Source organism: Arvicola amphibius, chromosome X, assembly GCF_903992535.2.
Source record: "Arvicola amphibius chromosome X, mArvAmp1.2, whole genome shotgun sequence".
In the NCBI taxonomy this organism is placed as follows: Eukaryota; Metazoa; Chordata; class Mammalia; order Rodentia; family Cricetidae; genus Arvicola; species Arvicola amphibius.
This window is the reverse complement of record NC_052065.1, coordinates 10,119,985-10,147,777: the sequence shown is the minus strand read 5'-3', so window position 1 is coordinate 10,147,777 and position 27,793 is coordinate 10,119,985. Positions and strand designations below refer to the sequence as shown.

Below are 27,793 nucleotides of genomic sequence, written 5' to 3'. Positions count from 1 at the left end.
TTAAAGGTGTAAAAGGAAGCGCTTCAGGTCTTCCGGGAGGAGGAGTCCGGTAATCTTATGATGCTGCCGAATGCCGAAGCATTTCCGGATTCTCAGGCGGCATAATTGCATTAAAGACAGGGGTCCTGGAGAAAGAACATGGCACAAGTCATGCATTAGCTTCGCTGACCTAGGACTGCCTTTAAAATCATGCAATATACAATATTCCTATACAGAAATACTACACGCTTAAGGTCATGTTCCCTTGGGTTTGCTTGTTTGTTTTTAACTTTTTGAATTTTCCTGAGATTATAATAGAATTACATGAATTTCCCCTTCCTTTTCCTCCCTCCAAACATTTCTGCCTACCTCTTCTTGCTCTCTTTCAGATTCACGGTCTCTTTCATCATTAATTATTATGTACATATATGAAGGGGCATTTCGAGGCCATGTTCTCTCTTTTCCTATTTAACTGAAGTAAAACCTTTTTGGTATTTTAAGTTTTATTTTTTATTTTTAACTATATGTATGTGTATAAATGACAGTATGCTCACATGAGGGTACCCTTGGAGGCCAGAAGAGGACATAGGATCACCCACATCTGGAGTTACAGGCGGCTGTAAGCTGCCTGCCAGATGTGAGTGCTGGGAAGAGAACCCCGGTCTTCTGCAATAGCAGGAAGCACCCGGAACTGCTCAGTCATCTCCGCCTCTCACTGGATTTTAATTTACGACAGCATGAAAGGCGTTTAAAAATTACCTTCGCTAACAGATGCTTAAGGAAACTAACTTGGAGGTTTAAATGACTCTATGAAACTTCTAATCATAAAAATAACATTTATGTTTTATGGTGCTGTTCTTTTACCTAAAAAAAGTAAATCACTGTTCTAGATGAAAGTATGATTATGTTATAATTTTAGCAACTTAAAGATGTTCAAATATACTAGGCTCCCAATGAATCCTAAATTCATGTTATTAAGTCGTAATATTCCTTTTCTATTCTGTATTCTAAGCTATCCCAACGCTTCAGCTCATGGGTGGAAACTGAACTAACAGAAGCGTGCACAGGGAACACCCAGGAGTTTACATCTTATGACGACGGCTCTCAACAGGCTGGGAAGGGAAAAGGAAAGTATTTTCTTCCTGGAGTCAGGAGCACAGCACAGCTCTTGACTCTGCCAATGGTACCAAGGTTTAGAACCTTATTATAGTATAGAAGGGAAAGTATAATCACCCACCCTACCTCTGCTCCTTACACCAAATAAAAAATGGAATTTTTCTGGTAATTGTTTTTTGATTTTTTTTTTCCAGACAGGGCTTCTCTGGCTGTCCTGGAACTAACGCTGTAGACCAGGCTGGCCTCGAACTCACAAAGATCAGTCTATTTCTGCCTCCCAAGTGCTGGGCTTTTTTGGTAATTTTTAAAAGAAAACTATATACCCTTAATAACGGGATGAAACAGTAGCCTTCAATCCAAGATCCAATTTAGATTTGGCTGGAGCTGGGGAAGTTTAAACTACGTGACTCTGTGTCCCACCCTAAAGATACTGCTTCAATTATCGTTGGTTTGTGCCTGTGGGCATAGATTTTGTTAAAGCCCCGACCCCGGGTCATTCTATTGTGAAGTCAATCTTGAGATGACAGCTGAAATGATGCTCTGGCCCCTACTGTCCTGCAGCTTCACCACAAGAGACAGGTCAACTTAGTTCTGGGTCTCTCTGGTGATGGAAGACAAGATGTGCAAACAAATATTGTCAAAGAGATGTGTGTACACTCTAGCTGGGGCCCTAAGAGCACTTTCCAGAAGGGATCAGTTGGATAGGGCACCTTCCAGATTATGTTCAAGGCACAGGACCAACAACAAACTTCACAGCATATACTTAGGGAGAGATGGGAGTTAACGTAATTTCACTAAGGAGTGCTGAAGGATGTGACTGATGCGTGCTAGACACACTGTTGGGACAACTGTGGGAAGCACTCATGAAGTTCAATGAAGAAGATGACTTCAGAGCAGGCTTGGTGGGCTGAGAGAGTCATTACACATTTTCAATCTGTGCCATGAAAAAGAGTTTTAGGTACCAAGCACGGGGGGGGGGGGGAAAATTCTTAAAATCCTTTCCCTTCGCTCCCAAAGAAAGAGAGATCCCCACCTTTTCTATCTTCCATGCTGAGCCCAACTCAGTACATTTAAGTGTCAGCTAATATTCCCCAGTCCCCACACTCTTGAAGGACAGCAATTTAAGTGGCCTCCCTGAGCTCAGAATACCAGGTAAGCTGAATCAGCAAGGACACCCAGCCCCAGAAACTGATGGGTTACACCTGCAGATCTAACTTCTTGTGCTTGCCTGGGACCGCTTCTGGTGGGCTCTCTGCCAGCTAAGAAGTAGCCTCACCAGCATCCCAAAAGTGACTCGGGAAGGCAAAACAGAGGTGATTTTCTTCAGGGTAAAATTGGGTATCCTTTGGGTGGCACCTAGAGCTTCTCACTGTGGCAAGCATGTGCTATCCCAGCAAGCTGTACTCCTAAACCAGTACAATCATAGGCCAAGTGTGAGATGAAATTAAGGATGGCCCAGGTCTCCATGAATACCTCTGGGGAATAGAGTAGAAAGAGAACATCAAGCTGAGGGTGGTGGCGCACACCTTCAAACCCAACAGGAAGGCAGAGGCAGCAAGACCTCTGTGAGTTAAAGGCTAGCCTGATGTACATAGCAAGTTCCAGGACAGCAAGGACTACATAGAGATACCCTGCCTCAATTTTTTTTAAAAAAAGGAAACCATAAGTGAATACAATCTGAAAATCTTATAAGGTTCTATGGAGAGGAAGGAGTTATAATCGCCCCCATTATATGATTTCAAGGACCCGAGGCACAGTTACAGCTACTCTGGGTGTCATATTCCCAATAAAAAATATTACAAATTATTTTACAACTATGTTAGTATAAAGAAGAATATAATTCTAGTTAAGCTTGATTTGTCTTTCTTCTTGTTTTCATCAAAATTAAAACCTTTCTGTGGGCCCTGAGGGACTATAGGAGAAAAGTGACCCTGTATGTATACACAGAATCTTCTTAAAACAAGAAATCATCAAACCGCAGGCAGAGATGCCCAGTGACTATCCAACCGATTAACGGAAAGAGCTCTCTACTTGATTCCTTCTGCCTACATCAGTCTTCCTTAGCCTGCCCTGAAATGTGAAAGAATACAGGCAACAGCAAGCTGGGCATTTGCCCTGGGGCAGTGGGAGAGGGGGGAGGAAGTTCTTAGCCCACTTATCATTCCACCCAGCGACAGTCTACGTCCCAGCCTGTGGTTAGAAAACAACCAGCTTATTTGACATCAGAGTCCTGAGGCCAGCTTCAAAATCCCACAGTCCAAAACCAAAGCACAATCAAGCCTCTGGCAGGAATTAGGTCCTGAACTTCCTCCAAGGACAACTAATAATGCAATAAGGTATCCTCCCAACCTGGAAGGGGTCTTTGCTCCCAGAAATGGCCCTTCTCCTGTGCCCACCACTGTCCAGTTATTTGCGTGAGCAGTGTGAGGTCTTATATATGGAGGAGTGCGGTTAACTTGTAAGAGTAAATGTATCTTGATTGGTGTGACTCGTTAAACAAATACCCTAAACTCTCAGTTATCTGCATCTTAACCCCAGCAATCAATTATTCTGTGGTTTGGCTGCTCTACGGAGCAGTTAGACATCTGGGGGGGGGGGGGGGGAATCAGACAATGCCTAGAAGGCTTCTGCTGAAGGTCTCTAAAGCAGTGGTTCTCAACCTGTGAGTCACAAGCCCTTTAGAGGGTCACCTAAGAGCATCACAGATGTTTATACTCGGATTCAGAACAGTAGGAAAATTACAGTAACAAAGTAGCAACAAAAATAATTTTATGGTTGGGGGGGTCACCACAACATGAGGAACTGTGTTAAAGGGTCACAGCATTAGGAAGGTTGAGAGCCATTGATCTAAAGCATGCTTCGGTTCACTTAAATATCAAATACTTTTAAATAATAGCCGACCTCTTTAAAAACTGGCCTAACAACCTGACTCAAACATCAAACAACAGAAGGCTGTTTACTTCATAAACAATGCTATGCCCTGCGGAATTATCTCCGGTTTCCCATGCATGGTGATGGCAGAGAGCAATCTTTTATTGGACTGGAAGTCTGAACTTAGTAACTACCTGTCTCATGCTAAAGATCAAAGGAATATCAAGGGTTATGGCTTAGATTCGGGCAAAGAAAGGAGAGGCACCTTCTCTCTCCAAGAAGATCTCAGTCAGAGGACTCCCCGGAGGCACCAGCTCCACGGGCCGTTTTCCTTCAGCATTCTTAGCTTGAGCATTTGCTCCGAAGTCCATCAGCAGGTGCACCAGCTCCCCGCTTAACATCCTGGCCGCTACATGAAGAGGGGAATTCAAGCCTTTGCCTCGATCCACAGATGCTCCTAGACAGCCACAAGAACAAAAGAGGTCAAAGGGGAGCAGTGTCTAACCACCCACTTTCTCACAACATGGAGTCTCAAAGGCATTTAAAAGTGGGGAATCCATGAGACTGGGAACTGATCTTTTTTATAGCATTTACTATAGTAAGAGGGAACCTGAGCAACGGATATACAGCTCTATTGGTAAAGTGGTTGCCATGCAAGTATGAGCATCTGTGCTCAATCACCAGAGGAAAAACGTGAGTGTGGGAGCACGTGCTCATAATCCTAGTGTGCTGATGGGTGGCGACAGGCAGACCCCTGAGGCCAGCTGAGCCCAGTCGGGAGCTCCAGGTCCCAGTGAGAGCCCTGCTCTGAACATCAAACTGGATGGCTCCCGAGGAACAACGCCTTTGACCTCTGGCCTCCACATGTACACACACGCACACACACACACACACACATAAACACACATGCACACACACTTTTACACAAATATAAAAGGAAACTATTATTTGACAATGTGACTGGCAGTACAGTGTGGGATGAGTAGCATATGGAGCTAACAACTCACCACAGAGTATTCTTCCTAGGCATGATGCGAGCAAGAAAAATCTGGATAGCATGAAAGCTGCATATTCATTATATTAGACAGACCGAAAGTGAGGTGAGATGGGGAAACCCTGCATACATCACACAGTCAGATTCACACACTGAACAGCCAGCATTGCATTTAGAGCCATGGGGACTTGAGACTCTGTGAGCTGGATCATTAAACAAAACCAATTAAGGAAGGTATTTTTTCCCCGAGGTGGAATAATGGGTCCTGTTGCCACACAGGAAGGGTGGCAAATTCTCTTTAGGAGTCAGGTGGATTTCTGGGAATATCCCCACCCAACTCTACCTACCCTCTAAATAAATCCCTACCCCCAGCTCAGACATTGCTTCTTACTGAGGTATATGCAGGGCACACTTTCACCTGAGCTCATGCCCCTCCACAAAAACCGATGCCCACTCAACAAATGTTGAGTTGTTTTTAAATGATTTTTTTTAATTTGTGAGAGATGCCAAACACGGCCTTGTCCTGGATAAGAGCTTTAAATGTCTCAGAGTTTAAATTCTACCTAAAAGTTGTAACAGGAAGGAGGGAGAGAGGCGGAGAAAACTTGTGAATAAGAATGGCTAACAGTTAAGTGAAAAGAAGTAGCGAACTCAAGAGCGGTAGGGAAGAGCGAGACTCATGGAGTCCTAAAGGAGGAACAGAATTCAGATAATTAAAGAGTTGCAATAGTGTTCTCAGTGTTGAGAAGGGGACTCCCTTCTGGACAGCTGAAGGGAGATAGGGAATGCTAGTACATCTCTTCAAGAACAGGAAACTGTTTATGGCAGAGTAAATTCCTAATCGGAAAGAAATGTGGAAGATAGTCCCAAATAGGAAGAGTCAGCTAAAAGCTGGCAGTTTTGCAAGCTGTGCAAAGCTGAACGTATAACTGCCCAGCCAGAAAGAGGCAGAGGAAAGGGAGGACCAGCTAGTAAAAGATGAGGACCAACCACCCTGGAAGAAGGTATGGGCGGTATCACCATCATCATCATCTTCTTCTTCTTCATTGCCATGCTAGTTAGAGTGAGAGAACTGAAGTGTGAACCATGTGGAAGAACTTTCCATCGGGACAGTGTGGTCTCGCTCAAGCCCCCTTGCCCACAGTCTTCCCTCTAGTATGACAGAAGGATCTTTAAGATTGACTTAATTTACTTTTCATTTGCACGTCTTATTTTGTTTCACTTTTTTTTTGTCTTACCTGACTCCAGAAGCTTCTTGGCACAGGCTACCTGCTGATTTTTACAAGCCACATAGAGAGGAGTGCCCAGGTGGCTGATGTTATGGTCAATATTGGCTCCATAAGCTGCAAGGGACTCGATGCATCTCACGTGGCCTACAGCCCAAAAAGAAGAAGAAAGGGATTATGGTACAAATTCCCTAAACAACAATCCCAGTTTTTTTGTGTGTTTTAATGTATCTCCAACATATCCAGCAATCAAAAGCCATATTCTTTTACTCAGAATGGGGAATGATTCAAACACTGACATCGGAGTAAATATCTGTTCCAAAGTCCATTAGGCCAGCTCCACCACCGGACATCCACGCCACACCACGAAGAGGAGAATGAGGTTTTGGCCTTGGTTCACAAAAACCAAAGGAGGGTCAGCCGAAGAGCAGGCTCCAACCATTCACATCCGCAGCTGTGGTTACAATGGCACCTGCAGCTGTTCCCCTTTGCCAGTTGTTTGTGTGCTTAAAAGAGCCATGGAGAGACGGGGCTAAAGATGGCCCCAAAAGAGGACATGGAATGAATCACAGCACAGGGAAGGAAGCTTACAGCTTGCAAAGGCCAAAGGACTAGGCCACAGTGAGCAGAGGCAAATCTTAGACACGGCCAAATCCCATAGGAGCAAAGCCCAGACTGACAAACAAAGTTTGGTCAAACAGATTCACTCTTGCCTTGACCCAGAATGTCATACTTTCAATATTGTCTCTCTGCCGTCTCATGTTGAGCCATTTTAGTTGTATGTATCCAGTAAATATGTTGAGTTGGTTTGGCTCTTCATAAAGAAATGGCAATGCTTTTTTCCAGATAATCTCAACAGGGGTTGGTCTGGTTGAATGCAAAGCCATCTGGAAAGCCGCTGGGTAAACAGAAAGTCCTCCAGCAAAGCATAGGTGTGCCAATGATGATAAACACTAGAGAAAAAGTAAAACTTCAAATCTTATAGAAAGATTTGCCCCCTTGTGACAACTGTCAATGTAACAGAATCTAGAATCAGTTTGAAGCCTCCAGGCACACTTGTGAGGAATTATCTGATTGAAGTTGGCATCTGGGAATTTCTATGAGGGATTATCTTGATTGTTGTTAATTAGTATGTGAGCCTCATCTTCATCGTGGGCAGGACCATTTCCTGGGCAGGAGACTCATCTTCATCGTGGGCAGGACCACTCCCTGGGCAGGAGACTCATCTTCATCGTGGGTAGGACCACTTCCTGGGCAGGAGAAATCAAGCTAAGCAGCAGCATGTGTGCCTCCATCATTCTCTGCTTCCTGGTTGTAAATGCCATGTGACCAGCTGCTTCAGGCTCCCACTGCCTTGAAATCCCCACCACGATGGGCTGTACTTAGAAGTGGGAGCTAAAAGCAACCCTTTGTCCTTTAAGTTGCTTTCATCGGAGGTCAGAATATTTTATCACAACAGGGGGAAAAAATTTAAGATCATCCCTGAACTGACAGAAAATATGGTTCACTTGTCAAACTTAGATGACCCTAAGCCACTATTAACACCCTAAAACAGAAAATGAACGTTTGTTTTTATAATGCACACACCAAGTGCTCGTAAGGAACCCTTATCCACTGCAGGTCAGAATGTAAGCCAACACACCCACAATGGAAAGCATTTTGGAGGTCCCCCAGAAAAACTGCCATGAAATTACCAGACAACTCAGCTATACCAACACTCCTGGGTATATACTAAAGGAACCTGAGCCAATGTACCACAGGGATATCCGCAAACCCAGGCTTATCATAATATGGTTCACAGTAGTTGAGATATGGAATCATCCCAGATATCCGTTACCAGACGAATGGGAAAAGAAAATATGATACATGCACAGCACGGTTTTATTCTGCCATAAAGAAGACTGAGCTTATATTGTTCACAAGAAAATCAATGTAATTGGAGAGCATCTTGTTAAGCAAAATAAGTCGAACCCAGAAAGGCAAATACAAAATACACATTCACTCATATGTGAAACTTAGATTATATATGCATGTGTGCGCGCGCACACACACACACCATAAAAGTAGAAGGGGGACTACTTAGAGGAAAAAGAAGGGCAGGAGAGGGAAATGGGGTTGAATATGACAGAGGTACATGATAGCCTCAAATGAAAATGTTAGTGTGATACCTATTGGTTCATACAATTAAATAGGAACTTTAAAAAAAAGCCTTGATTATTTCTATGGGGTCAAGTATTCCACAAAGATCCATAGTCTACTATGTACCATCCCTTGTTATGAAAGTATAGCTCTGATTCTCAAGCTTAACTGTGCACCAGAAACCCCTGAAGGGATTTGGATTAAATGGGCCTGGAGCAGGGCCCAAGAGTCTGCCTTCACAGTCCCGTCATACTGATGCTCCTCCTACCAGGTGCCTTTTAAAAGCTACTGCTCCAAAACCTCCCTCTTCTTTCCCATTTCAGTAGGACTGGGTTAAAAACCCAAAAAATCCCCATGAATTTACCTCTCTTGGCAGCCTCGTGGATGGGAGAGGCCAGATCACTCTCAGGGTGGGGAGTGGCTCCATGCTTTAGAAGCAAATTCACGCATTCCTGGCTACCACTGACGCAGGCATTGAACAAGGGAGTTCGCCAGTCTATAGCCATGCCGTTCACCTGTGGAGAAAACCCAGCTCCAGGATGAAGACAGTGACGGACGTGGACCACACACACACAGGTTAACCCTCCCACATTCAATGCATTTTTTAACTTCTTTGAGCCTTAAAGTCCACCTTTTTATGTAAAATGAGGACCACCAAATTGTCATAAAAAAAAAAACGAAGTATAAGATATAAGGCAGTAACAATGCTACTGAAGATTCGATCTCCTCCCTGCCTTCCTTGGGGTCATGAACTTTGAAATTAGTTGTGAAGATCCATGGCATGGCTTACAAATTAACATTTCCATTTTAGACATCTATCCTAGACAGTAGCCAGAATAATCTGAAATTGACTTTTAAAAAACCTGGGGTTTTTTCATTTAAAAGGTTGATTCTCGTGCAAATATGCTTAACATATGCCAAGATTTTGTTTAATTCATCCATTAATGAGAGAACTGGTAAGATGGTAGGGTCGGATCAACAAAGAATTTATAGAGCCAGTCAAGATGCTACTTAAATATGTTTGCAAATAGATACAACACTGGTTAGCAAGATCATAAAATTATATATTTTGGAGCTATTTTTCTAATGTTAGAAATTTCACAGAAATTTACAAACTAGCATCCATGCCATGATGTTTCAGCTACAAATACACACAGACTCTTCTAGTCACATAATCTGATGTATCTATTAAATGAAGATATTGTGGGAGAAAAACCGAATTCACTGACACACCCTCTTTCCAAAGAAGGCCAAGGCCTAGATGACATGCAGGAGATGCTCACTCTCGAGGTCCCATAGTGCCACAGGACCACGGAGTGACTGTTTCTTTAACATTTTTATCTCAGTTGCCTCTTTTGCCTCCCCTTATCCTTAGCCCTGTCCTCATCATAACTGACAAGAAACCTTCTCACCCACTCTTCTCCTGCCATAGAAATGGGTTGGTAAAATTTGCCCAATTTTACTTCCAGGGTTTTGTGTCTGTTGTGTCTCATGCATTCAACGTCTTTACCTTCCTTTAATTCACAATTTGGCTGACTTGTTCTAAGGTCCTTCTGTTTCAGATTAGACATCGTTTCCCATAAAAAAGCCCCTTTCAATCACCATGCTGGAAATAGATAAACACTTGTATGCGCTCCCAATAATCCTATTAATCCCTTGGCTCTGTGTTAGTTTCCAAACTGGCTCCCTCACTCCCACGGTGCACATTCCTTTACAGTATGGCTCTGCAGACCCTCCCATCACAAGGCAGAGGCTATTTTTCCAGTGTTTGAATCTGGGCTTGCCTTTAAGACTTACGTTAGCCAATATGACAATAGCAAATGTGACGCAAGGGGGAAAGGCCTGCCTTCTTTTGCTGCCCTTTGCAATCCCTGCTCTCCTGTGAACAAATGCAGGATGCTTGCTAAAGGAGAAGAGATTACAGCGTTCTTACTCTGACATCCCAGCCATTCCTAGGGGAATTTCTTACCTCTTCTGCAGCATTTCACCCCCTGCCACCCAGACACGTGAAAGCAGAGAGCTTACAATTATGTAGCAATATTTATTGGTGCTATCTGATGAGGGAAAGGTTTCAGACTCTAAGCATGACTTTTGTGGTAGTTTGAATTAGAAATATCCCACATAGGCCACGCAGCAGTGGTCACCTATAATCCCAGCACTCAGGAAGCAGAGGCAGGTGGATCTCACTGAGTTCGAGGTCAGCCTGGTCTATAGAGCAAGTTCCTGGACAGCCAGGGCTACACAGAGAAACCCTGTCTCAGGGGAGGGGGGGGAGGGGAGGGGGAAGGGGAGAGGGAGAGGGAAGGGGAGAGGGAGAGGGAGGGGAGGGGGAGGGGAGGAGAGGGGGAGGGGGGAGAGAGAGGGAAGGAGAGGGAGAGGGTGAGGGAGAGGGAGAGAGAGAGAGAGAGAGAGAGAGAGAAATACCCCTCATAGGCTCGGGTATTTGAACAGTTAGTCCCTCCCTAGTCGGTGGGACTATTTGGGGTGATGGGGTGGCCTTTTGAAGGATGTTTGTCTTTGAACCATTTGAACCACATCCTTTTTCTTCTTCCTGTTTGGTTTTGAAGATCCGAGCTCTCAGCTTCCTGCTCCTACTGCCAAGCCTGCTGCTTGCAGTCAGGCCTCTCCATTGCGGGCTCTTACTCCTCTGGAGCCGTAAGCCCAAATAAACTCGTTCATCTCCAAGTTACTTCTGGCCATGGTGTTTTATCACAGCAACAGAAAAGGAACTAATACAACTTTCTAGCTAAAAATTAAACAGTCCACCTCCCGGTAAAGTACATGCACTTGATGGGCATAATTCTCTTGAAAAGGATCACTCCTCACATTTCAAATCAGACTAGTCAAAGGTACTGGAAATTATTCAAAGCAATGGAAATAGCCAGCCTTCATTTTTGATACTGCTTGTTTCTGTTGTTTAAGCGTCACCTACCTGAGCTCCATGACTTACTAAAACGTTTACACAAGACAGATGACCTCTCAGGCATGCTTCATGGAGTGGAGACACATGATCAGCTGTGATGATGTTCACAGGCCAGCCCTAGAAGAAGAGAAATGGTTTCAAAAGGGGGGAGAAGGCAACAGTACCCTCAGGTTGGTTTTCAGCTATATAATTCCAGTGCTATGTGAATTCTCTGAAAAGTTAAATCATATGGGCAGGCCAAAAAAAAATGTCTAGTAAAGTCGTCACCGTCGTGTAAAAACAAAAAGACAAGAAAAGTGGCCCCTTCCACAGAGCAAATGAGAGCTTAATATAAGACAGCCACAAAGGAAATGACTTTGCCAGGATCTATTGAAGCCAGCAACTTGGCAATTTCACTGTTATATACACTCAAGAAACAGATACCTAGGAGTCTGGGGATGTGGCTCACCTGGTAGACTGGTTGCCAATCTGCTTGATTTAACAGTGGGCCTCACCAAGTACTTACTGAGAAGGACACGTATGACAGGAGAGTGAGGGAAAGCATGCGTGAGCCTCTGTTTGCCTGGCTTGCGTGAGTGTGTGCGTGCGTGCGCACGCACATGCATTGCCTGGGAAGCCCTCCAGTGAGTCTTGTCTCCTAGTAGTAACGGCCTGTGTACTGGGCTCTCCTTTAATGCAGTATTCGCTGATGCAGCCTCTTGCTCCTCCTTCATTCTTCCTTCTCCTCCTCCTTCTCCAGTCTTCCTCATCCTCCCCTTCTTTTCCTCTCCTCCTCCTAGGTTCTTCGCTGTTCTTCCCTTACTCTTTCTTCTGTAGTCTTCCCTTCCCTCCTCCGGTCCTCTCTTCTCTCACCTCTGCTTCTCCCCCTCAACTGTTCTCCTACTTTTCCTCCTCCCTTCCACTTCCCTTCCCCCTTCTTCTTCTCTCCTTCTGCTCCTCATCTTTTTGCATGTGCTAAGCCACTACGCTACCACTGAGCTGCATTCATAGCAAGATTTGCTTCTACTTAAGATAATATATAAAGGTTGTTTTCCAAGATTAAACAACTCTTATTTGGCTTGCTTTCTTTAGTGTTGGCATCTTCTGGGCTTATTCTGGTGAAAATGAAGGTGGCCACCACCCAACAACCAGTCAGGAAGTGAGACCCTCAGGAGGAGTTGGATCTTGTCAGCTGCTGCCTCAGGAAGCCTGGGTACAGATCTTCCATTAGTCAAGCCTTACGACGACTGTAGACTTTCTTTCGAGAGTCCTGGCCCCATCAAAATGTTGTCTAAATTCCTGACAAAGTCTGTAACAAAGCCACTTGTTTGTTACTTCATGTTGCTAACTTTTGAGCATTTTTTTTTTTACACAGAAGGTGGTGTGGGCCAAATGATACAGGGCCAAGCACCAGGTGAACCTCAGTAGATAAAAAAAAAAATTCCAGCCGGGCGGTGGTGGCGCACGCCTTTAATCCCAGCACTCGGGAGGCAGAGGCAAGCGGATCTCTGTGAGTTCGAGGCCAGCCTGGTCTACAAGAGCTAGGTCCAGGACAGGCTCTAAAAAAGCTGCAGAGAAACCCTGTCTTGAAAAACCAAAAAAAAAAAAAAAAGAAAGAAAAAGAAAAAGAAAAAAAATTCCAAAGCAAAGATCCAATTGCATTCCCACACTCAGCCCTAGGTCTGGAAATGCAAAAAAAAAAAAAAAAAGTCTAAAAGTTTAGCCTCAGGATCCATCACGCGCTCTGGGGATGTGTAGTCTAGGAGAAAGATGCTGAGCTCAGTGCAAGCAGGTCCAGGAGCAGTTCCAGAGACCCAGCCCTACCCCATCTTAGAACATGTTGTCCTGGAGACACGGATACAATAAAAGTATGTTTTAATCTACATATGCTTACGGTTGTTTTTAATTGTGTGTGTGTGTGATTATGTGTGTAGGTGTACAGGTATGATGTAGACACACATGCGTGTTCAGGTGCATGTGTCCTACTTTATGACAATCCTCCTTATGCCCTAGAGACAGCATCACTCACTAAACCTTGAGTTTGACTGGCAGTCACAGAGTTCCAGCAAGCCTTCTGTCCCTTCCCTCCCTAACCCCCTACAGTGTTGAGGTTGCAAGTTAATGTGACCAACCAAGCTTTCCACGTGAGTCCTCATATTTGTGTAGCAAATGCTCTCATCCACTGAGCTATCTCCCTAGCCCTTATGCATGGCTAATTTAATAAATGACTCAAATATGTATTATAACTTTTCTTCCTGGAATAGTCTAAATTTGCCTAAAAAGGTTCCAATAAATGGCCTTCCTCTCCATTAGTCCTGACACATATTTTTCTACTTCTGTGGACATTTATTAGTGGGTCAGCCACTAATCATCTTGTGCCTTTGGCTTTTACCTTCTCATCGGCAGGGTCACACAATTTGAGATATCAAATCACTCAGTGCTCACGCCCCAGTTCACAGGGGCTCAGATCCAGAGCCCGGGAAAGGGCTCAATATGTTTGTACATGAGAGGCTCCAACGCCATTGACAGTCTTTCTCAATGCCCACTCTGCTGTTTATAGGGAAGGAAGATACTGAGTTTCCCTTTCTCCAGAACCTCACATTCCATCTATACACCCTGACACCGCGAAACACAGCTCCCAATGTCCTGACACCAGCAGAACTGAGCTGACTGAATATATCCCTTTCCCAAGCATCACCATGGACTTTACAACATGACACTCATGATTTTACTGTTGCCGTTATTATTCATTTGTTCATTTTAGTGAAAGCACCACCCCAAATCTCCTTGTTTCGTTTAAATTTTCGTTATCAATATTCTCCTATTTGTCTAATCTACACCATTCACCCTGCAGCACGTAGGAAAATTCATGATGAAATCGTTAACTGCAAATTTAGGCCTGGTGCCATAGGCATGCAGTCCCAGCTGCTTAGGACCAAAATGTCAAATCCTGCCTAGGCTACAGAGCAAAGTTCAAAGGCTAGCACCAGCGAGTTAAAAAAAAAAAACAAAAAAAAAACAAACAAAAAAAAAAACAAAAACAAAAAAACCCTAAGTCAGAAAAGAAAAAAAGCTGGTAGCATACATAGTTCAGTAGTAGATTAACTGCCAAGCATGTGTAAGGCCCTAGATTCAATTTCCAGCAACACACACACACACACACACACACACACACACACACACACACACACGGCTGCTTTTTTACCTGTCTTAACAGAGGATGAAATAAAAGACAATTGTCCTTTTAATGAAATTTTTTACTCATTTTGTATTATGAAAAATAGCCCTCTAGCTCTTGCAAAGCCAACACTTGGGAACTTGTATATAAACCCAGGAAAACACAAGGCAATGCAGAAATGAGTCCCAGTGTGAAACCTTTTAACCATACATTATAGAGTCGTGTTACAGCAAAGTTCCCTTAGGTCTCCTTCTGAACCTGTAGGACCTTATTTAGAATTCATCAAGCCACAGCTGTGCCTTCAGTGATCGTAGGATTTGTCTGACTAATTGACAAATCTGAATCATCTAACATCAGGGTGTAATTTTTAGTCCACGGGGAGCTCTGCCTGCGCAAACACAAACTGACCGGACAGCTTCTTTGTAATGGTTCTCTTAAGAGGTGCCATCTTCTTTCAGCTCATGGCCACACACCTTTGTTGGTAGGCCACTTGCGTTGTACAGGATTGAGGACTGGTGACTGAGCCAATATAGAGCTCAGTCCCCAGTAACATTCTGTTACAACACGAAGTGTCATGTGTCCACCTAGCTGGAGCCAACCACAGAGACCTTTAGGCTGGTCAGCTTTTCTGTCCCTGGTTCCTACTTCCTTCTGTACTCTCAGCAGGAAGGGAGCTGGTGATGACCTGGCTTCCTCACATTCACTCCCGTCCTGCTTCACCAAGGATATTTCAGCCATTTGACATGGCACTCCTACGGCCCCCTTAACCCCACCCCTAACGTCTATCTGCACCTTCTACAATCTTCCTTTCCCTTGATCTTTTCTCTGAGGAAGGAACATATGGACTTGCCCTGACAGCCCTTGGAATTATGGGGTCCCTCCTCCACCCATAAAACCTCATGTCATCTACCTTCTTACGTTCTCCCATTCCCAGTTCTCTCTTCAGACATACTTTACTTTTGCGCCCTACACTTTCATATCCTTGAGTCCCAAAACCTCTGTCCAGCCATCATTCAGCATCCTCCTTGCTTTCCCTATCCCCACCACACACAAAAAATTGCCTATGCTCTCGGTTTTGCCTTCTATCAGACATTCCTCTCTACTACGCGATCCTGCCCAAACTTCTCTTAATGATCTTAAAATGGAAGATAAAATCCACCAGAGGGTGAAAAGCTTTCATTGGAGACGGGGGAGAAGATGGGAAAGAGAACATGGGACAAGGTCCACCAAAACGAAGATTGTACACCAGTGTCATAAGTAAACCAGGGTTGTAGGTAAATGCCCTAAGTAAACTTGCCGCTTTGTGTGCTCCACTAAAATAAAAGAAAAATAAGTAACGCTCAACTCCAGAAACTTTTCCTCTGGCTTCTAACATACTGTTCTACCTGATTTCCATCTTCAGACCATGGTTTTTTCTCTTTCACTGACTCTGTCCTTTCCTCTGTACCTCTCCCAGCATGGGCATTTTCTCAAAGTTTCTCCTCAAATGTTTTGGGGGTTTTTTTTTTGTTCATTCTTTTCTATGCTGCTTACATGTGATTGCATGCAAATGCATGCATACATACCCATGCTCTTAATCATCGCTGGTGCATTTTCAAATTCTATGCCAAGACATAATCACCTAGGGACCCAACTAGCAATATAAAGTCAGCCTGTTCCAATCTAAGAAAAAAAAATCCTTGCCACTCCCATTTCTCTCAGGGGCATGAAGAAAGAGCTTGCTTGATCTCTACAATTGAGAGCTCAGAAGGTAGGTTGGCAGTTACTCCCAAGGTCAAACACAAGTACCAGGACTTAACAAGCAGTGTGACTAGCAGCCAATTACCTATCCCTAAGGTGCAACATTGATGTAGGAGGGTCTTCTTTCTATGTTTTGCTTTCATTAGTTAAATAAAGAGACTGCCTTGGCCTTTTGATAGGACAGCAGCTTAGATAGGTAGAGAAGACTGAACAGAATGCTGGGAGAAAGCAAGCAGAGTCAGGCAGACGCCATGGCTCTCCTCTCCGAGATGGACACTGGTTAGACTCATGCCGGTAAGCCACAGTCAAGTGGCGATACAGATGATTAGAAATGGGTTAGATCAATATGTGAGAGTTAGCCAATAAGAGGTTAGAACTAATAGGCCAGGCAGTGTTTAAATGAATACAGTTTCCGTGTAATTATTTTGGGTAAAGCTAGCTGGGAGCCGGGCCGTGGGAAGTGGCCAGCTCCTGCTGTTTACAACACAACATGTTCCTATGTAAAATGGCTACAACTGCACCTGCCTTTTAACGTTATTAAGACTGGAAAATGGTGGCTGCAAAAGTTTAGCACTCAGTAATTGCCAGGCCAGCACTATCTGGGATCTCTTCTTCCTTCTCACTTAGCCTTCCGTCAGTTGCCAATTTCTAAATGCAAGTAATTTTGCTTCTGTCCTGATCTTTAATTAGACTTTTAAAGATCCCAGTGGGCATCTGTGCAGGCTAATTTTGAATCATCTTGAAAACAGCTAGAGTCACGTCAGAAGGGAACCTCAGCTGGGAGAAAAAAAAAAGTGCCCACCAGATCAGTCTGTAGGCAAGCCTATATTGCTTGATTGATGATTGATACGGAAGGGCCCAGTTTACTGTAGGTAGGCCTTGCCACCCCTAGGCAGGTGGTCCTGAGTGCTCTAAAAAAAAAAAAAGTAGGCTGAGTAAGCCATGAATAGCAGCCAGTAAGTAACCCTCCTCCATGGCCTATGCATCAGTTCCTGCCTCCTGATTCCTGCCCTGACGTCCATCACTGGTAAACTGTTGGCCTGGAAGTATAAATTGAGACAAACCATGGCCACATCCCCATGTGCATTATATGGGTTTGGGGATCCATTCCTTAGTCCATATGCTTGAGATGCAAGCACTTAAACCACTGAGCTATCCTCCACCCCACCTCCAGCCGTTTTAAACATGTGAGATAGGATCTGAGTTGCACAGACTGGGCTTGAACTCACTCTGTAAATTAGGATGGCCTTGAACTTGTAGTCCTCTTGCCTCAGCTCCAGAGTATCTGGGATTACAGGCTTTCATTAGTGGGTCCAGTGTCAGGACCTCACGAGAGGAGGGCACTTTCTGCTCTTCCAGAGGATCCAGGTTCAATTCCCAGTACCCACATGGTGGCTCACAATTGTCTACCACACTAGTTCCAGAGGACACAGCACCTTCTTTTGTCTTCCTGTGGCACTGTGCACACATGGTACACAATGATACATTCAGGCAAACCACCCATACACATCAAATAAAAATAAAACAGACAAAACCCAAATAAAACAAGTGATAAATAAACACATCAATGATGACTTTTCATATTATCTTATTAGCATAAATATTTCATTTTACTGGAATGTTAAATGTTAGCCGAACATCTTTTAGCTAGAGTTATGTGTTAGAATCTATTTATAAAAGGCTGCTGCTTCCAAAACTGTCTTAATACAGTAGCTTATGGTAATATAAATTTTATGTTAGAAATAAAGTACTTATGGACAAATCTCTTATTTTAGATAGGTCCATCAAATTGAGGTGCTTTCTTTTTTATTTTTTATTAAAAATTTCCGCCTCCTCCCTGCCTCCCATTTACCTCCCCCTCCCCCCTCCACTCCCCCTCCCTCTCCTGTCTGAAGAGCAGTAAGGGTTCCCTGCCCTGTGGGAAGTCCAAGTTTTGAGGTGTTTTTTGAATTGACTTTTAGTTTAACTGCTTTTACGTGTCTTGAAATGAATAACATTATCATCCATAGCTATCCCAGATATTTTCAGTGGATCATAATTATTAAGATCGTTTCGCCCTGCTTAGCATCATGGCAGTTTCAAAATCACAACTAAAACTTTAACGAATCAATCTAAAAGTCCATATGTTATTACATCGCACATGTGTTTCAATATTTTGATAGGTTTCCCCTGATTTCCGTTTCATGTATTTGAAACTTTTCTTTGATAGTGTGTCCATAGATTTTGCTGGATTGCAAAAGAGCGAACTATATTATCCTGGAAAAGGTTCTGGGTTCCATCCCTAGTTCTACATACACACACACACACACACACAGAGAGAGAGAGAGAGAGAGAGAGAGAGAGAGAGAGAGAGAGAGAGAGAGAGAGAGAGAGAGAGAGAGCACTCACAATCATACAGTAACATTTTAGAGAATAGAACCTTTTGAACAAAGACTTTGTTAGAATGTAAACTGCTTTTTAAAGTGTCTGTGCAAAAGATCCTACTAATTTAAAGCCAACAAAAACCGTTAAGTACAGGCAAATTGCATCTAAGGAGAAGAAAACTAAAATCAAACTGTCGAGAGCCACAGGCAACTGGAAATTTGACCAAACTGAAAATATCACTGAATATCGCCTATATAAGTCTTATAAAGGACATTTTCAAGCATTTATTTTACACTAGGAGTTTTTAAGTCTTGTGCTGCTGACATGTAGAGCCGCCTCATTTTCGACAAGAGGGCTGTCCTATGCACTGCAGGACACTTAACGCCTTCCTTGCTTCCTACCCACTAGATGCATTAGCGCCACTCTAGTATGAGGGCCAATCATGGCTCTAGAAACTCTCCCCCTGAGAGATGGAGCTGCCGCAGCTGAAAATCCACACTTTGCAAGGTGAATTTGCTCATGCATTACAAGTCTCCGTGTGTTTCTGTATGAGCACAGATGTGTGTGCTGTGTCCACATGGAGGCTAGAGGTAGAAAACTGGGGGTATCTTTCACTTTTGCTCACTACCTCTTCTTTTCATACAGGGTCTCTTCTTGAACCCAGCCTTCATCAGTCGCCTAGACAGCAAATCCAGGGATCTGCTCGTCTCTGCGCTCTGAGTGCTGTTATAGTGCCACTGTGCTCAGATTAATATTTGCTGGGGTTTTTTTTTGTGTGTGTGTGGGGGGGGGGGGGGGTTCCGGATATTCCTCCTTAGGTCTTCATGTTTGTACAGTGGGCACTTTACTGACTGAACCACCTCCCCCTGATAAATGTAAGAACACGGTTTATTTAGAAAACAGAAAGGAACATAAAGTAACACTTTCTGGTAAGTCATCGAACAACTATTTAGCACGCTTCCCAGTGTGTGCTTAGTTTTTCACAAAACACTGACATTATGACCGCCTACAAAGAAGGAAATGGTTATTACAATGAGATTCGTCTCATTTTGCTGATTTTCCTTGAGGAAAGGTCTGTCTTGCTACCACTCTGTGATTTCTCTTTCCTCAGTCTGATATAGCAATGGGAGATACTTGATGCTGTTAGTATTATTTTTAGAGCTACCTCGCTGATAAGGTTCCTCAGGGTCAGCAGGTGGCCATGGATGGCAGCATCGTGCAGAGGTGACCAATCAGACACGACATCTGCATGGAAAGAGAGGAATGGGTTACATCATGCTCACGTGCTTAGATCAGCACCCAAACTAAGGACTGGAAACACATGTCAAGTGAAGCCAAGCACCAAAAATCAGTCCGACATGATCTAGCTCCTATGCAGGAAATGAAGAGGACACCGGTGGTCACCAGAGGCTGGGGGAGTAGCATGAGAGAAGAGATAAGGAAGATTGATTAGTGGATACTAAATCACTCTTTGAGAGAGGAAGAAGACAGTATGGTCCACTGCTCCTCCCTAGGGGGATTTTAAATAGCATCTGCATGATACAGTTATCAAAAAGCTACAAAACTGTTGATATTTTTAGCATTAAGAAACAAGCAGTGCTTGAAGAGACAGATACCAATAACATGGTTTCAACATGGATCAAGCCATTACCCAGTACCTCATAAATGCGTACAATTTTTGGTTTCACACATCGTTCCAAAACAACTCTGATTCAAATTACTATTTTAAAGAGGCAAGCTGCAAGGACAGGTAGATGACTGAACTTCCATTTTCATACTGGCTTCAAAGGTGAAGGATTCATTTAGTGACGTGAGAGTTTTGCTAATTACCAGCATTAGCGAGTTCCGCTGTGGGTGCCAGTCTCACTTCCTGCATGAAACACAAACTTTGGCATCTCAGCAAACAGTAGCATGCACTAATAATAGCAATCATATAATTACATACACCATTGGGCTTGGAATCCAAACTAAGGAACACTGTATCTATTTGTAGGGTACCGTCTGTCCCAATATTAAGCACAAATCAGAATTCAGCCTAACCTTGAAACTGGCATCATCTGTGGCCCTCCCGGCTAACCAATGTCCTAATGAGATTAAAAGAACATCGTGAATTCTGACCCAGCTGACCTCTTCTGAACAGTAGCCCCCTGAACAAACTCTGACACTCGGTTTAATTTTGGGTAAAGACAGAAATATACTTACCCATGGCTCAATACGTATTAGCTACTATTATTATCTTGTCGTGACACTACACAGTGCCTTGATTACACCCCGTAAGCACGGCATTTAAAACAGCAAATGTGGTCTACTATCATTCAAGAGGACTACACATTTTCAGGAAAGAAGCCCGTAAACCCTAGCCAGCACATTAAGCTTTCCTCTGCCCTTGTAATTAAGTATAGATATAATTGAATGCGGCACAGACCAGATTTGTTTCTCATCTCAAGCTGCATCTGATTTCCAGAACAACCAGATGCAGGAAGCTACAATGGGGGAGGTTTGCCTGAGTCGGCATCGGCTCCAAGCTCTGCCTTGCTTTGATGAGCACCCGGCACGCAGGCAAGGTGCAACTGTCTAATGCCCCTTGCTCCTTGCATGGGCACTTAAGGGCTGTTAAGGGCTGAGAGGGCCTGAGAGCGAGGGGAATTGCTAATGCCCGGCAGACTGAAAAGACCACGAAGAGGAAGACAAGAACACTTTGTACCTAACGCGCATTAGCTGAGGGCTGCCTGCCACCTGGAGCCATCAGTGCCCTGGCAAATCTGTCCCAGTGAGGAAATTACCATCCTTGCAGATGGACTCATTAAGCATTTAGTACATGAAAGGACGCCGTGTGGGCCGCCTACACGCAGCCCAGCCTGTGCTTTCGTACTGGGGTCACTAAGGTCCCGAGACAAAACACCTTAAGGGAAATGGCTTTTCCTAGCTCCAAAATCTTGAATTAGGTACCTATCCTCACAGCATTCGCAGAGGTTCCTAATTCTCTCAGGAAAAGCACCACTGCTTCTAGGGAGTTTTAATTTCAGATTAGACATACGGAAAGGCTGGATGCTGAGTTAGAATAAAAATGCAGGTAATCCCATCCTTTGGATGCTGATCGTGGAGGACACCATTCACGGAACATACTCAGTGAGAAAAGACAAATCTTGAGCATGGTTTTGAAAATTAGTTTTAGTGCATGTGCAACTGGGCTCCAGTGACTGAGTGTGACATGATTAGCTTATTTTTTTTCTTCCAAGCACTCAGCTGCTAAGAAATACAGTTGTCAAAACCCTCTGCATTTTTAATGTTGTCTAAGATTATTATATTTGACAGCCTAAACAGTCCAGGAAGGTCATTTAGGGCCTAAATTACATCTCTGCCCAGATGTCATAAAGTGTTGCAACTATATTATTAACTGAAGGCCCAAAACTGGGTCTCGGTTCCTACTTAGTCATCAAAGAAACATTATTCCTCTTTGTTACAGAAAATACAGAATGATGTTCCTCCCCTAAGACCAAAACCAAGTCTAATGGATGCTTTGAAATCATGCAGAATTCAGTATTTATGGAACAGAGACAGCCTGCATCTTTTAGAAGTATAAAATATGGTTTGAGAACACACCACAAGGCTGACAATACTGTATCTACATCTGGATAACTAGTGAACATCCTCATTGAGCTAAAACTCACATATGATTGGAAGTACATATAACCCAATGCCTTTACTTATAAATACGGGATTCTGCAACCAACACCACAATCGATCTCGGGCCATTTTCATTACCTTGTGAAGAAGCCTCACGGCCATTAACATTCACTAGATATCTGCACCTGCCCCAACTCCTGACAACCATTGATCTGTTTCTTGTCTTTAAGGATTTGCCTGGTCTAGACAGTTCTTCTAAGTGAAACTGTATGTTATGTGGTTCTTTGGAACTGATGCCTTTAATTCAGCATGCTCTAAGCTGCATCCACCCTGTAGCATGTATTAGCACGTCTTTCCCATCTTTAGTCTAATAACCGTTGTTATAGATAGACTACATTGTATTGACTCATTCACCAGGTGAAGCAAATTTGTGTTGTTTCCACTTTGGGGTTAGTAATAATGTTGTTAGAAACATTCTTGTCCATATTTGGGATAGACGTACGCTTTCAATTATTTGTGTCTACCCCCCCTCCAAAAAAATGAGACTTATGTTTAGCCTCTTGAGAGTACTTTCTAAAGTGGCTGTCCCACCATGTATTTCCATCAACAATAGACAGGGGTTACCCTTCTAACTCCAAAGCCATTTTGATATAACATTTGTTAAGCTCGTGCTCCTGCCCAGAAGAAAAACATAGGTCTAAGCTTAGCCTAAACCTCTCTTAAGTGCATACAAGGCCTCTACCCTTAGCATATCTCAGAACAGAGGAGTATGTAAAAACCTAAATATTGATATCGGTAAGAGTAACACATCAACACTTTTCTAGCATTAACACAGCACAGACCACACATGCAAGGGGGAGGAAGGGAGAGATGAAAGGAGCGGATGAGGGGGAGAAAGGGAGGACAAATCAAACACCATAATGTTGCAGGATAGAAATAATCCACACACCCTTTGCTCTACAAAACAAGGGAAGGAAAGCTGAGTTTTGGTCCATGTGACAGCCAACTTAGGAAAGACCTAGAACACCCTTCTCCAGGAGTCTCCAGGACACATGTCTAAAGTAAGCAATGAGCTACAGGCTCAATCTATGGCCAATAAAATCCTAAGGCAACCTCACCCACTTCCTGCCAACTGCCAACTAGAAAGAACAGAACAAGCAGAAGAGGGTTCTATGTTCCTATCAGACCACGGACGGTGCTCATGGTAGGAGACTATCCATGAGATAACGGGGAGACTGAAGGCCACAATGCCTTTTTTACATCAACTCCACCACAGTCTTTGAAGTTGGAGAGTCATTGTATGCAACAGATTGTGCACACTCTTGGCATATCGAATACTCATTAATAGCATTTGTTCAGCTATGGTCTATATCTGGTTTTACAGCCAAAAACAAAATGGATGCCAAACGAGGTCACTGATAACAGCATGAATCCAGCATTGTAGCTTATGCGTGAACAACGCAGGAAACACTCAAGACAAAACTACTCCACGAGTCCTCCAATTAGTGTCATTAAACTTAGCAGAGAAAAGGAGAGCGTCTCTATCAAGCCTGTGGCACATTAGGAAGGTTGTCGTTTCACTTTTATTGTGCTTTCTGGAACAATTTCTAAGATTTCCATTATTTCAGGAGAGATTTAAAATGCACTAATTGCTGCATTCTGAAAAGAGCTATTAAGGAAGCTCAAAGAACTCTAGTAAATGTGGGCCAGTAGCATAAATCCGTCCACGTTAGGAAACATTTTGCAAGGTCAAAAGTGGGAGGAGGGAGTTGCTCTAAAGAGACTGGAGTATCTGAGACGTGGCAAAGGCAGATTTGGTGGCATGAGCCAATACTACAACATTGGAGAAGAATCCTGATGAGGGGAGGGTGGAGCGAACATGAGACCTGTTTGGGCAAGATGGTCATATCTATTCCATCTATTATCCACCCCCTTTTCTTCCCCTCTTCCCTTCTTCCCCCTCTCTGGACCCTCCTCCCTTCTGCTCTCCACAATTTCACACTATGGCCTCTTCTGTTTACACAGAGAAGACACCCTCCGAGAATCCTCTGCCAAGTTGCCACAATATTTTAAAGTAACCAACCCATCCGCAGATGAAACCTACTTCCTTTCTATGTGCATTCTTGCCTGCTTTCTGCTTAAATGTGAAAATTCTCTTCTAATAGGAGGGTTTAATCTTGTAAAGAAAGAATTACCTATAGATGTATGAGCTTCCTGGCCAACAAACAAATGAAAACCAACTTGTGCCAGAGAGACAGCTCAGCAGGTAAAGATACTTGCCACCAAGCCTGACGGCCTGAGTTCAATCCCTGGGCTCCACATGGTGGAAGGAGAGAACCTATGCCCACAAATTGTCCTTGGGACCTCCACAGGTACACACTCACACACATACAAAAGGAATAAATCTAAAAAAAAATGTTGCTTTCAACTTAAGGATAGATATTAATAAATGGGTGATAGATGGAATGGGGGGGGGTAATTTACACTTCAATGTACTTTGTGAAGTGTCTACAAGCAATGTGAGTTAGTTTCCTAAAATTCTGTTACAAACCATATCAAACCAGGTGGCTTAAGACAATTGGAATGTATTGTCTTGCTGTTGTTGAGGCTGGGAGTCTAAAGGAAGCCTGACAACTTCAGCAAAGACATGCTCTTTCCAAGTCTCAGAAAGGAATCCTTCCTCTCCACCTCTAGCTTCTGATAGTGGACGTCCCTCCTTGGCTTCTCTTGGTTCTTGGATGCCTTGCTTTAATCTCTGCCTCTGCCTCTGCCTCCTATCATTCTCTCTGAATGTTCTCTCTCCTTTTCTTATTGAAACACCAGTCTTCAGGGATTAAGGATCCACGCCACGCCAGCGAGGCTTCGTTTTAGTGATTATACCTGCAGCCACTCAATTTATTAATAGCAGTCTCTTCCTGAAGTGCAAAGACAAGTTAGGATTTCAAAGTATCTTTGGGGAGGTACAACTCAGTTCCTAACAAAGTACTTTCAGGGGAGGAATGGTATTCTTTCCCTGTCCCTGGGACAGCAAATTCAAGCATTAAATAAATCTCTGGAAAGAACTGGCTCTTCCTCTTCCCATCCGTTTCTCCCTACCTTGACAGAAAGGAGCAGAGAAAAGAATGAACCATACCCAGTCTTAGGCTTCCCTCTGATGTGTCCTTGAGCCAGAGGGTACCTTCAACTGAGCTGAGTGTCTTGGAGCCAACTTTGGAAACTAACATTCTGAATGTTCCTCATTCCACACTTCACCAAGGTCAAGGCCTCAGAAGTGTAAACAAATGTAACAAGTTACCACTGAGGGTTGTTTTTTAACCCCTGGTGCAAAGCAGAGAGCAAAAAAAAAAATGTCTATTTGGGAAAAGGAAAAAACCTGGGAGGGCTGCAGGGGTGCAATGGTTCTGTTGGGTGTGGAAGGTGGGAGGGAGTTTGTCATTCTGGATCAGAGAAGGAGGAGGTAAGCAAGCAGGTATGGCCAAGTGTCCGAGCATCTATCCTGTGATTCTTGTGTCTTTGAAAGCTGCTAACCCTTTAGGCTGCATGGGATAGTAGTATCAGAAATCCCGGTCTGCTTTTCTGTTGAACTTAATGATTCCACATCCTTGATGCCCCCAGGTGCCAGTTCTTGGCCACTGGAAAATTTCTCCTTTCCCTGGCTTTCAGCCACAAGCCCTCTGCAGAACATTCTGAGGCTTCTCACACTCAACTTGCATTCATTTCCATCCCTAGCCCCATAACATCAGGCTATGTGGATTCATTCCTTTATGTCCAAAATAGAACTCTGGTGAGCTAGGGAGACTGTCAACTTACTAAAAAGCTTGCCACATAAGAATGACCTCTGACCTTCACACACATATATACACACATATGCACGCACACCCATATGTACACATACAGGAACATGGACATATAACATAGCTAGAGGGAGAGAACTCTGCATCCTTCCTTTGCCACCCTACTCCAAAGCCAGCACCCTTTCAAACTTCCTTCTTATCTGGCCAAAATGTATACTCCAGGTTCAATGAGAAACAGACCCTGTCTCAAAAGAGCAAGATAGAGAGCAGCAGAGAAATATAGCCAGTGTTGGTCTGTGCCCGCCACCATTACACGCAGGTATATAGTGCATGCACTCACTTTCATGTTCACACACACACACACACACACACACACACACACACACACACGCGCGCGCTTCATCATCCACTTCCATCTCTCCAAATTAATTCTCACAAAATTGACTCCAAGGTACTCTCCGTCCTAGTAGGAACAGCCTGCAGCATATCCTCCAGGAGAACGTGACTGGTTCTTCTCCCCACATACAAACAAAACACATCAAAAGGCAGAAGCCTCTGCTGTGGAGTGACTGTTCAGAATGCTCCTGAATTCCCCGTTTCCAACAACGAGGGGATTCGTGCTTTAAAAATAGTCATCAAACCCTTTTTTTTTTTGACAGTGAGTCTTAATGCCACTCGACCTCCCTACTACCCCTAATGTGTGCTCTATGCATTCTAATAAATTCAGCTCTGTCTTTGTGTATGGACGCTCTGCTCACCCCTGAGGACTGGCAGAGTTTGCAAGGAAAATTGGAGAAAAAAATAAGAATGTGCGGGCCTGCCTCCTCAATCAGAGATGGAAGGCATTTTGTGCTGTCTACCTTCTACCGTTTTCCCTTTACATACTGGGGCAGAAAGACATTATTAAGTCCTAGGGGGCTTTAGAACCCCTGTTTATTGTCCTTCTAGCAGACAAGTGTTAGAGGCAGCCTACCAGTGAACTGAACGGAATACTGTCTCCTTGAACGCTTAGGCCCAGAATTGCTTCATCTTGAGTGCTAACAGGAGAGTGACAGCGAGTGACTGCATGAGACTCTCCACCAGCTAGCATGCAGCGTTGTCCCCCAACAGGTGCATTTCACACCTGCAGGAAACCCTCCTGTATTTTCTAAGACTCCTTTCTAATGTCAATCAATCAGCCAGAATCCTTGACAAGCCCAGCCTCACCAAATATGAAATGTCTAGGAGAACTTTTAGCAGAAAGAAATGTCTTAGCAATTTAAGTGTTCCTATAGGACCAAATAATGGTGATGCACACATATATGGATGCATATACATACACACTCACACACACACACACACACACACACACACACACACACACCTGTAATCTCAGCACTTCAGGGGCTGAGACAAGAGAGAGGATAATGAGTTTACGGCCAACCTGGACCACACAGGAGACCAAAACCCTGCTGTTTATAAGTAACTCTTCAACCTCCTGTATTTAATAAGTAATACATCTGACCCACAAAATAATGATTCCTTGCAGCAAAACTTTTCACCACTAGAAAATGCTCCTAGATAATTAAAATTTGTTTCACCTTTATGACTCTACAGATAAAGGTAGATTTTTCAATAACCACATTAGGGATGCAGACTAGCAAGCTATGGATAGACGTCTGTCTAGTAGCTGCCCTACGGATATCCCACAGAAAGACCCACTGACATAGTCCAGCTCTCTTCTCTCTCCTGATGTTAGCCACCCATCCCGGCACTCTGAGTTCACGTCTTCTATGACTCACCCCCCATCAAAGGATTTGAAAGGAATTTGAGGTGAGGAGAGACTCCTGGCTTGTCACTCCTGCCCCTTTGTTCACCATCCAT

At 43.8% G+C, this 27,793-nt stretch overlaps 1 protein-coding gene across 1 annotated transcript; it reads right to left on the bottom strand.

Moving 5' to 3' along the window:
- Asb9 (ankyrin repeat and SOCS box containing 9) lies at positions 1-27,793 on the bottom strand. The gene is made up of 7 exons (XM_038317332.1): positions 27,712-27,793; positions 19,675-19,754; positions 11,258-11,365; positions 8,690-8,840; positions 6,199-6,333; positions 4,232-4,423; positions 1-125 (listed from the first exon to the last, which is right to left on the bottom strand). Exons 1-7 carry the CDS (start codon positions 27,791-27,793, stop codon positions 1-3), a joined length of 873 nt encoding a protein of 290 aa, XP_038173260.1.

Coding starts and splice junctions, on each gene's coding strand:
- Asb9 (XM_038317332.1), bottom strand. CDS start 27,793: ATGGATGGTGAACAAAGGGGCAGGAGTGACAAGCCAGGAGTCTCTCCT. Junction 11,366..19,674: donor TGAGGAACCTTATCAGCGAG/GTAGCTCTAAAA, acceptor CTCTTCTTCTAG/GGCTGGCCTGTGAACATCAT. Junction 8,841..11,257: donor TAGTAAGTCATGGAGCTCAG/GTAGGTGACGCT, acceptor TTTTCTCCACAG/GTGAACGGCATGGCTATAGA.